Source organism: Aegilops tauschii, chromosome 1 (assembly GCF_002575655.3).
Source record: "Aegilops tauschii subsp. strangulata cultivar AL8/78 chromosome 1, Aet v6.0, whole genome shotgun sequence".
Taxonomy (NCBI): domain Eukaryota; kingdom Viridiplantae; phylum Streptophyta; class Magnoliopsida; order Poales; family Poaceae; genus Aegilops; species Aegilops tauschii.
In genome coordinates this window covers 481,534,963-481,546,286 of record NC_053035.3, presented here as the reverse complement: position 1 = coordinate 481,546,286, position 11,324 = coordinate 481,534,963, and the positions used below count along the sequence as shown (strand labels likewise).

General features: G+C 45.2%; 1 protein-coding gene across 1 annotated transcript; it reads left to right on the top strand.

Moving 5' to 3' along the window:
• The first annotated feature begins 2,338 nt into the window (after positions 1–2,338).
• LOC141039162 (secreted RxLR effector protein 161-like) lies at positions 2,339–2,991 on the top strand. The gene is made up of 2 exons (XM_073506472.1): positions 2,339–2,696; positions 2,789–2,991. The coding sequence occupies exons 1-2, from the start codon at positions 2,339–2,341 to the stop codon at positions 2,989–2,991; spliced, it is 561 nt and encodes a 186-aa protein (XP_073362573.1).
• The last annotated feature ends 8,333 nt before the right edge of the window (positions 2,992–11,324 follow it).

Here is an 11,324-nt window from a genome sequence, read left to right as displayed (position 1 = left end):
ACCGTCGACGAGAATCCTCCAGCATGCATAGTTTCAGTGGCCTCCAAGCAATCAGACTGAATAACAATTTTGTTATAGCCCATCTCATTTGCCAAAGCGATTCCACGTCGAATAGATAGCGCTTCTGTTGTAGCCGCATCAACAACATAAAATACTTCTTCATTTCACGCAGCTAGAAACCGTCCCATATCATCCCTGGCCACCGCTCCAATACCTCCAGTAGAAGATTCTACATCAAAAGCTGCATCTACATTGATGCAGACAAACCCTTCGCTTGGTTTCTTCCAAACACTCTTCTTCTTCTCTACATTTTTCCTACATGCTCTTATATTATTCATAGTGATTACTTGGATGGACATTGTTGCAATATCTGCTGGACTTGATTCTTCTCTAAACACATGTTGCCGTCTACGCCACCAGATGTACCAAGCCGCTATCAGAATAAGCTCTTTTATGTTATTCACATCATGTGTTGGTGGTACTAGGTCCTTAGCATGTAGCAGCTCCTCCAGAATCAATCCTCCTGAACGACCGACAACCATGATTGTTTCAACCATCTTGAGCAGTCCCAACTTACACCATATTTCTTTTGCAAACCTGCAGCCAAATGAGGTGTGCTTGATATCTTCACACTCCAGAGGGCACCTGGGGCATTGACTCGATGTTATGATGTGTCTATTCGCTAGTACCCCATAACAAGGAAGAACACCAAGCAAACTTTTCCATGCAAAGATTTTCACTTTTGCTGAAACGTCCGAACACCACAAAGTTTTCCAAGTTCTAGCGGCAACCGAACCACCAGGTCGAACCAAGTTTTCGTTTGCACCAAAATGATGATTCCATTCGACGTGGTATCCACGTCCACGTACTTGATCAACCGGCACCCGTGCAAACCAAATCTTCTCACCACGCCGCACGACCTTCTCTTTGGCCACGCCAGGTTTCCGTCACTTGCGTGTGTTCGGCTGGTTGCCTTTGTTATCCCAACATACTAGCCACGATCGGTGGCTTGCGTTTTTTTGGGATACCCGGACGAGCGAAAGGGCTATCGCTGTTACAACCCTCTGACCCGGCGAATCCTCTTCTCTCGGCACGTTACGTTCGTGGAGACTGGAGAGCATTTTCCCTTTCAAAACTTTATCCCAATCCTCTCCTGAATCACCGGAATCAGCCGCAGATCCACCTAATCTGCCTCACGTACCTCCTGCATGGACGCCGCCCCAACTGACGCCTCACGGCTCGCCACTTGTGGCTTCCATGCAGCCCACGCCTCTCGGATCGCCCATGCACACCGCGTCCCGCTCCCAACCCACTCCCACGTCCCAGCCATCCACCACTTCCCCGCCCCGCTCCATCAACTCCCAACCACACGCCCAACTCTCCCGCGCGCGCCTACCTCATCCGATGATGACGCGTGCGCGGCACGGGATTTTTCATCCCAACCCACGTTACACCAATCTTCACGCGTCCGTGATCTCTCCCATTCCACGATCGGTGGCTAGCCAAGTTCAGGGTTGCTCCACCTCTGCAAATTAAGTGAGTACGATGCTCTCATGTCTAACTCCACGTGGACACTCGTGCCTCGTCTGCCCAGTACAAACATGGGTTTTCCGGCCGATGGCTCGCTCGAACGCTATAAAGCCCAGTCCGTGGCTTCGCTCAACGCCCGAGCATTGATTTTGGTGACACCTTCTCTCCGGTGGTCAAGCCGGCGACGATTCGGACAGTGCTTACCTTGGCGTGCTCATGTGGTTGGCCCATGCACCAGCTTGACGTGAAGAACGCCTTCCTTCACGGCGTTCTCGATGAGCAGGTCTACTGCCATCAACCCGCTAGATTCGTCGACGACACTCGCAGCGATCATGTCTACCGTCTTTCCAAGTCCCTGTAGGGTCTCTAGCAGCCCCCATGGGCTTGCTTCCCTCGCTTCGCCGCCATGATCGGGTTCACTGCCTCGCACTCAGACGCCTCGTTGTTCATCCTCCGGCGGGGCGATGATGCTGCCTACCTGTGGTTGTACGTCAACGTCATTGTCCTCGCAGCTTCATCGACGACTCTTCTTCACACTGTCGTCGGTCAGCTACAGCGAGAGTTTGCGATGACGGACATGGGCGCTCTTCACGACTTCTTTGGCATCCGCGTACAATGCACCTCGCGTGGGTTCTTCCTCAACCAAGCTCAATACGCCGAGGAACTTCTTCAACGGGCCGGCATGTCGCAGTGCTGTCCCGTCTCCACTCCGGTCGACACGTCGCCCTAGCTCGCCGCCGACGCCGGATCACCTGTCTGTGATCCCTCTGAGTATTGCAACCTTGCGGGTGGCCTGCAATACCTCACTATGACTCGCCCAGACTTGGCATACGCCGTGCAGCAGGCGTGCTTGCATATGCATGATCCTCGCGACTGTCATCTCTCCATCATCAAGCGGATCTTGCGGTATGTTCGTGGCACCTCTACATATGGGCCTCTCCTACAGGCATCACCATCGACCGACATTGTCGCCTACTCGGATGAGGACTGGGCCGGGTGCCCGGACACTCGACGATCTACATCGGGGTATTGTGTTTATCTCGGCAACACGCTCATCAGGTGGTCCACTAAGCGGCAAGCTACAGTCTCTCGCTCCAGTGTGGAAGCAGAGTATCGTGCTGTCGCCAACGCCGTCGCCGACTGCGTGTGGCTCCGACAACTTCTTGGTGAGCTTGGGTGCCCTCTACCGAAGGTCACCGTTGTGTTATGTGACAACATATCCGCTGTGTACATGTCCACTAATCCCGTGCATCATCAGAGAGGACAAAACACATCGAGTTGGACATTCATTTTGTCAGGGAGAAGGTGGCCCTCGGCGAGTTTCGCATTGTACATGTGCCTACTACACAGCAGCTAGCCGACATCATGACTAAGGGTTTACCGACATCTGCATTTCAGTCTTTCCTGTCCGGTCTTTGCGTCTTGCAAGGCAGCGACGACTCGACTGCGGCGGGGTGTTAGCGAACGTGTATTCTCTACATAGTCTAGCGCTAGTCCTTGGCCTATTTTGGCGTGAGTTAGTTAAGGCACTCATGTATATCTTGTAACACTCAGATCAATCAATACGAGAACAGTGTGTTGCACGAACCCACACTCCGGCGAATCGAAAATGGCCGGCCTTTGGATGACAGTGCTTTTTCTTTCTCACTGCGGCCCATCACCTGTTAAATGGCATGTAATACATCAGCTAAGAATATATTCATTTGCCTAAAAAAAGCTAAGAATATTCATATATCATTTTGCTAGCCATTTGCAACTCTGGACTAATATGATTTTCAAATAGCGTTATTCCATCAGGTCTTGTCTGAACTTTCTGAAAGAATTCCATATAAACCAACCACACAAACAGGTTGAAGTGGGATATATAACAGGGTGAAGGTAACTCATATGTGACCTCACTGGTGTATGGCAAAGCAAGGATTAGATGCAAGACATCATAACAACGACAAAACAGCATGAATAACTGCATTAGTACACAAATACGCATGAAAATGGTAATCCTCAGTAAACATGTACCCCTTCCATCCCATAATATAAGAACATTTTTCAAGCTAACATAGCTTGAAAATGTTCTTATATTATGGGACGAAGGGAGTACTTAGGAAACACATATCTCAATTATGGAATGACCTGAATACACCAGGTGAAATAAGAAAGCAGCAAATCTACTACAGGCTGGAGATCAAGCACACAACCATTTTCAAGAAGGCACAGTGATAGGAAAGCAAACCTTATGACCAAATAAAAAGGTTGAACATAGGGAATACACAGGCATAGCATTGCATTGATAATTATAGATGGATTCGGTAGCGCAACCCAATGAGTACGGAAATATCATCAGGAGAGGCAGGGGAGAGCAGAGAGTTCGAACGGCGATATTTACAATGCTTGAAAGTGGCCTGGTTCAGATCTTAAATGGGGAATATCAACAGAGCTTTGACATGGCTCTTTGTGCGCCAAAGACTGGGTTTGAAACCACGCAACAAACGTAGTAGGAGCGTGTCCAAAAGGGTGCAAAGACAGGCACATGAAGACAACTGCGGTGAATTAGTCTTGGCCTGTCCTTGTTGGCATAGGCTTTAGGGGCCTGCGCCAAAGTAGCGACCGTCTATATACAGAACAACCTGATGAAAAAGACAAGGAAATTCATGAGATGAACGCCTCCACATGGCATTCACAACTCACAAGTATACAAGGGATAAACGGCTAGTACAATGGAACGAATCATATATGTAGTTCATTAGTCATCGGCACAAATTGTAGATCATTTAGTAGAAGGACAAGCATCATGGCAGTAGAAGGCACAGCCGAATGGCATTATAGGAGTAATTCACAACACATTCATATGAAAGGCTGAAGGAATGGTGAAACCGGTGGACCTCTAGTATCATACAGCATCAGCAAAGCTTTCCAAAACAATTTGTCCAAGAAGAGCATACATACAACCCAACCACCAGCAACTCTCTTTAAAAGAACTTGTTTTAAAAGGGCATAAATAACACTCAGCCATCACCAAACCTTTTAAAAGAACTTGTCCTAGAAGGGGCACTCTTGTAACATATATGCAAATCTAATTGAAAACATGCATTCTATAGAAACAGAGACCTAAGAATTTGGTTTACCGTACGTCCATGATCACCCAAGACCATAGATTAGTTATTGCTTTGTCTTCTTTGCATTGCCAGCATTCTTGACACCAGAATTGCTCCTAAGTTGTATAAACCAACACAAAGCAATGAGCTTCATAGTTAAATAGACGATGAATAAATCATATTTACCAGAGGGAGTTTACCTCTTGGTCTTTGCGTAGTCAGCTTGCACAGCCTTGTCATTCCCAGAAGTCGAAACATCAGCCTCTGCAGTGCCCAGTGTAGGCTCCCAACACAGAAAGATGGCCATGACAGAAGAAAAAATGTGCTCTAGAAAAAGGAACAAGCAAAGGAAATAAGCCTGTACGTCGACAGTTGCTATGGATGCAGAGCCATCTGAATCTCCAGTTGAAGCATTTTCTCCAGCCTCAACAGAAAGCTTTGGCACACCTTCAGCCGGTCTATCAACCTATGTGATTTTAGCGGGTGTGAGTATCAGCTTACGACGTGCATTCTTAGGACAGGGTGACTTGCTGCATTAAAGTAGAGAGCCAGAAGGTTTGTAAGCAGAAGGACAGTAAAGAGAAAGACGTTGGAATGTACTCCCTCTGTATCAAAATATAAGACGTTTTTTACACTATGGCAGTGCCAAAAAACGTCTTATATTCTGATACAAAGGGAGTATAAAGTTTATGGGCTTACCCAGTGACAGCGGTATGAAGGGACTGGTCCTTCCCTTTCATCATTGATATGGGGGTGTTCACCTGTTTGTCATAAGCACCTAGTTAGGACAAAAGAAGCAAATCAAGAGACAACGACAGGAAATGCACCTCATCAAGAGGCGACCGAGAAACAAGGCTAGAGCTTCCTGGGCCGTGTGCATCCTTTGATGAAGGTGTGAATGGTCCAACTGGCGACATCAGTGAGAAACCAGAGAGTACACAACTGAGCCTGTACCAGAAGAAGAAGGGCGAGAAGCTGGGGAAGCAGGACGAAATTCTAACGGCCCAAGCTCAGGCTGAAAGGTCTGGTCAATCCTATTAGCTTGGAAAGATAGCTGGTTGCTTGTAGGTTTGAAAATTTTGTTGGTCACGAATGGACGCCCCAACGCCTTGGTCTATCGGTGCATAAACTGCAACAGGAGCAACCTCTTTCCCAAGACTACAGAGTAAACCAATGGAGATTTAGTAAAAGGGTGATCAACAAGGGCAAGCACAGGAAATTTTTAAGGAGGAGAAAGACCTAGCATGGAAGGCGTTGATCTCTGGCAGATCCTTGTTAATGTACCAACGGCAGGCGGAGCTACCACTTAGTGATTTAACACCTGGTTTAAAGCAGTAGATAAAACGATAGAATAAGTAGAAGACACAATCAACAAGTATATACATCAACAGACTATGTTATGATTGAGAGATATGAATACCTTGCGACATTTTTGGCAGGGTCCCTTCAAAGATGGCTACGACAGCACTATCTTTGCTTGCAGTGCGAACATCCTCGACGTCAAATTCACGAACACAAGCACCCCAGAGAAGGATTTTGATCTCATTACCCCTGCACTTTTGGTCTGGCATATCAACAAGCAACATGAAACACTGTAGATCAGTGAATGCAAAGAAGCAGGAAACTCACATCAGATCAGTCAGGATTATAGTCCTAGTGTCAGAAGGCTGTGGCTGGTACATGGACTGCACAGGGATTATGTCTGACACTGCCGTAATCTAGCCAATGACACCTGAAAGCAACAAAGAAAACAGCAAGTGTAGGCGTGAAAGCGAGCAATGCAAACACAAGCAAGTTATGCATTTGACACAGGTTAACTAACCTAGAAAGCGATGTGTGTTGCTAGTTGGCCTTGGGATACCCTGAAAAGGCAAAAGGTTGTACGTGCAGTATGGATATGCATCCTCAAGGCCTGGCTAAGGCACAGCGGTGCTGTATCGAGTGAACTGAATCATGTAAGGGCTCTCAACAGCCCTGAAAGATGACTCCGATAGGTTGCACATGATCTTCATGAGGGAGACCTTTCCTTCCTCTAGAACATCCTTCAAGTGTTCAGATTCCTCAGGAGGAAGCTGTGCATACATGTGGGTTCCCTGTATTGGAAAAGCATATATTAGTAAAACCAAACAGCAGCACAGGAAGCATGACAAGTATGCTACTGTATAATGAAACATAGCAGGGTATGAAATGAACCCCTTGATCGATAACCACAATGTCAGTATGCGGAATTGGGCTGTCATCACTTGTCCCACGATAATATCATAGACGAGAGAGGAGCACACACACATTCCAGATGATTTCCTTGTCATGTATCTGTGAAAGCAAGCTAATTGTATTCTTGGCCATCTAAAAGCATAACATAAACCAGAGAGGGTGAATGGTAAGGAAAATAGGAAACAGATGAAAAAAATGCATATGCACTCACCTGAGAAGAAAGAAAGAAAAGCACAGAGACTGGAAAGGCAGCAACACGCAAATGGAAGCTTGTACGTTTAATAGCAAACAGATTATTCATGAGACGCGGCAGATAAGTAGGATGCCATAATACAGGCAGCCTAGTAGTATTGAGCACAAACGAAACATAGTGCATTCAGAACAAGCATACGAACATAAATATGTCAAAATGTAGACGCAGCAATGACAAAAGATTAAGAGACGCAATGCAATATCTAGAGAGGAGTCAATTGTATGTACAAGACAAAAGCACCATGGACATGGTATTTAAGAAGCCATCTGAAAGATCTCAGGGAGCACAATGTTCCTTGTCTGAGAACCAGTAGTACCATCTTCATTTTTAATCAATACCTTTTAAAGCTTCCTTTGAGGTCACACGGGACACAACCACATAAAGTTGGCCATGCACGAAGACAGGCGAATTGAGATACAACCAACATTGGCAAGGGTCTGCCCCTGGCTTTTATTAATTGTCATAGCATAGCAAACCCTAACAGAAAGTTGGCGCCTATGCAATTAAATGGCCATTTGGGTTGCTTGGATGTCAGACTTATTCTTGGGATGTAAACGACGTTACCAACATTGGAGCCAGTGATAACAACCGCTTCAATTACTTTGTCAGCAAGCTTTGTTACTATAAGTCGAGTGCCATTGCACAGACCCGCTGTCTAGTTTAAATTTTGAAGTAGCATAATGGGCACACCTACTTTAAGGACCAATCTATGCCATGGGAAATTGTTAATCTTAATCTTGTTCAGGCACTCAACAGGATAGAAAGCATCTATATTGCGTACACCGTCTGAAGAGTTTCCTATGGAATCAAAGCTTAAGTACTCTCTGTCATCCAAAGGCAGCAATGAAAGAACATGGTGATTTATCTTTTCAGCCATATCATTTGTTGGTGTTAGGATATAGCTCTCTCTTGCAAATAAGAAGGATCAGGGTACCTGGACACTAAATTCACATAGACCGCCTGGACAATAGCATCAATCTTATCACCAGTAGTATGCGCCAAGAACTCATCAGGGATAGTTACCCAGGAAGGGAGCGATTCTCCTTCCCGTGCAACAGCAGGGGTTGTCCCATCTCCAATACTAAGAACCCATTGTGCAAAAGCAGCAACCTCACTCTTTAACAGAGGATCTACAGTTTGCACGGTTAGGCGCATGTTGATGTTAAGGTGCAAAATCTCAACAGAGTGCCAGAGCGGAGAATTCGTAACTGCAACACCCACAATGTGTGCCCTACCGCCACCCTCAATGACTGGCAAAATCTGCCTTAGGTCACCTCCTAAAATGACAACTTTACCAAGGAACATTGGCTAGTGCAGGATCAATGGCAGACGGGACATCACGGAAAGACCTGTCCACTGCTTCGAAGCACCCTCAATGCACCATTAAAGCTTCATCCCATATGATAAGAGAGGCTGACTCAATCAAGGCAGAAAGCATGGTAGACCTCTTGATATCACAGGTTCCGTTCTCAGCAAGATCAGTTAGGTATTTTGAACCTGGAATGGGCGGTTCTACCCTGAGGTAAAAGCTGTTGGAAATATGCCCTAGAGGCAATAATAAATGGTTATTATTATATTTCTTTGTTCATGGTAATTGTCTATTGTTCATGCTATAATTGTGTTATCCGGAAATCGTAATGCATGTGTGAATACATAGACCACAACGTGTCCCTAGTAAGCCTCTAGTTGACTAGCTCGTTGATCAACAGATAGTCATGGTTTCCTGACTATGGACATTGGATGTCATTGATAACGGGATCACATCATTAGGAGAATGATGTGATGGACAAGACCCAATCCTAAGCATAGCTTAAAGATCGTGTAGTTCATTTGCTAGAGCTTTTCCAATGTCAAGTATCTTCTCCTTAGACCATGAGATCGTGCAACTCCCGGATACCGTAGGAGTACTTTGGGTGTGCCAAACGTCACAACGTAACTGGGTGACTATAAAGGTGCACTACGGGTATCTCCGAAAGTGTCTGTTGGGTTGGCACGGATCGAGACTGGGATTTGTCACTCCGTATGACGGAGAGGTATCTCTGGGCCCACTCGGTAATGAATCATCATAATGAGCTCAATGTGACTAAGGAGTTAGCCACAGGATCATGCATTACGGTACGAGTAAAGAGACTTGCCGGTAACGAGATTGAACAAGGTATGAGACCTCTGACAAGTTTCTTAAGCCTGCAAACTAAGGGAGAAAAGCTCAATCGTTGAGCATGTGCTCAGATTTTTTGAGTACCACAATCGCTTGAATCGAGTGGGAGTTAATCTCCCAGATGAGACAGTGATGGTTCTCCATAGTCACTGCCACCAAGCTAGTAGAGCTTCGTGATGAACTATAACATATCAGGGATAGTTATGATGATCCTTGCGCTATTCGCGATGTTTGACACCGCGAGAGTAGAAATCAAGAAGGAGCATCAATTGTTGATGGTTGATAAAACCACTAGTTTCTAGAAGGGCAAGGGCAAAAGGGACACTTCATGAAACAACAAATCGTTTGCTTCTCTAGTGAAGAATCCCAAGGTTGAACCCAAACCCGAGACTAAGTGCTTCTGTAATAAGGGGAACGGTGACTGAAGCGGAACTACCCTAGATACTTGGTAGATGAGAAGGCAGGCAAGGTCGACAGAAGTATATTGGATATACATTATATGAATGTGTACTTTACTAGTACTCCTAGCAGCACCAGGGTATTAGATACCGGTTCGGTTGCTAAGTGTTAGTAACTCGAAATAAAAGTTGCGGAATAAACGGAGACTAGCTAAAGGTGAGATGACGATATGTGTTGGAAATGTTTCCAAGGTTGATGTGATCAAGCATCGCATGCTCCCTCTACCATCGAGATTTGGTGTTTGCGTTGAGCATGATTGGATTATGTTTATCGCAATACGGTTATTCATTTAAGGAGAATAATGGTTACTCTGCTTATTTGAATAATACTTTCAATGGTCTTGCACCTAAAATGAATCTTGATTGTAGTGATACACATGTTCATGCCAAAAGATGTAAAATAGTAATGATAGTTCCAGATACTTGTGGCACTGCAATTTGAGTCATATTGGTATAGAACGCATGAAGAAGCTCCATGTAGATGGATCTTTGGACTCAATCGTTTTTGAAAAGATTGAGACATGCGAACCATGTCTATTGGTATATATGCATGAAGAAACTCCATGCAGATGGATCGTTTGGACTCACTTGATTTCGAATCACTTGAGACATGCAAATCATACCACATGGGCGAGATGACTGAAAGTCCTCGTTTTCAGTAAGATGGAACAAGAGAGCAACTTATTGGAAGTAATACATTTTGATGTATGCAGTCCAATGAGTGCTGAGGCATGCAGTGGATATCATTATGTTCTTACTTCACAGATGATTTGAGTAGATGCTGAGAATATTTACTTGATGGAACACAAGTCTGAATTATTGAAAGGTTCAAGTAATTTCAGAGTGAAGTTGAAGATCGTCGTGACAAGAGGATAAAATGTCTGTGATATGATCATAGAGATGAGTATCTGAGTTACGAGTTTGGCACACAATTAAGACATTGTGTAAAGTGTTTCACAATTAATACCGCCTGGAACACCATAGTGTGATGGTGTGTCCGGACATCATAGCTGCACCCTATTGGATATGGTGCCTACCATGATGTTACTTATCGAATTACCACTATCGTTTATGGGTTAGGCATTAGAGATAACCGCATTCACTTTAAAAGGGGCACCACGCAATTCCGTTGAGACGACACCGTTTAGAGAAACCTAAGTTGTCGTTTCTTAAAAGTTTGGAGCTGCGAAGCTTATGTGAAAAAGTTTCAGGCTGATAAGCTCGAACCCAAAGCGGATAAATACATCTTCATAGAAAACCCAAAACAGTTGGGTGTACCTCCTATTTCAGATCTGGAAGCAAAAGTAATTGTTTCTAGAAACGAGTCCTTTCTTGAGGAAAAGTTTCTCTCGAAAGAATTGAGTGGGAGGATGGTGGAGACTTGATAAGGTTATAGAACCGTCACTTCAACTAGTGTGTAGCAGGGCACAGGAAGTTGTTCCTGTGGCACCTACACCAATTGAAGTGGAAGCTTATGATAGTGATCATGAAACTTCGGATCAAGTCACTACCAAACCTCGTAGGACGACGAGGATGCGTGCTACTTCAGAGTGGTACGTGATCCTGTCTGAGATATCATGTTGTTGGACAATACTGAACCTACGAGCTATGGAGAAGCG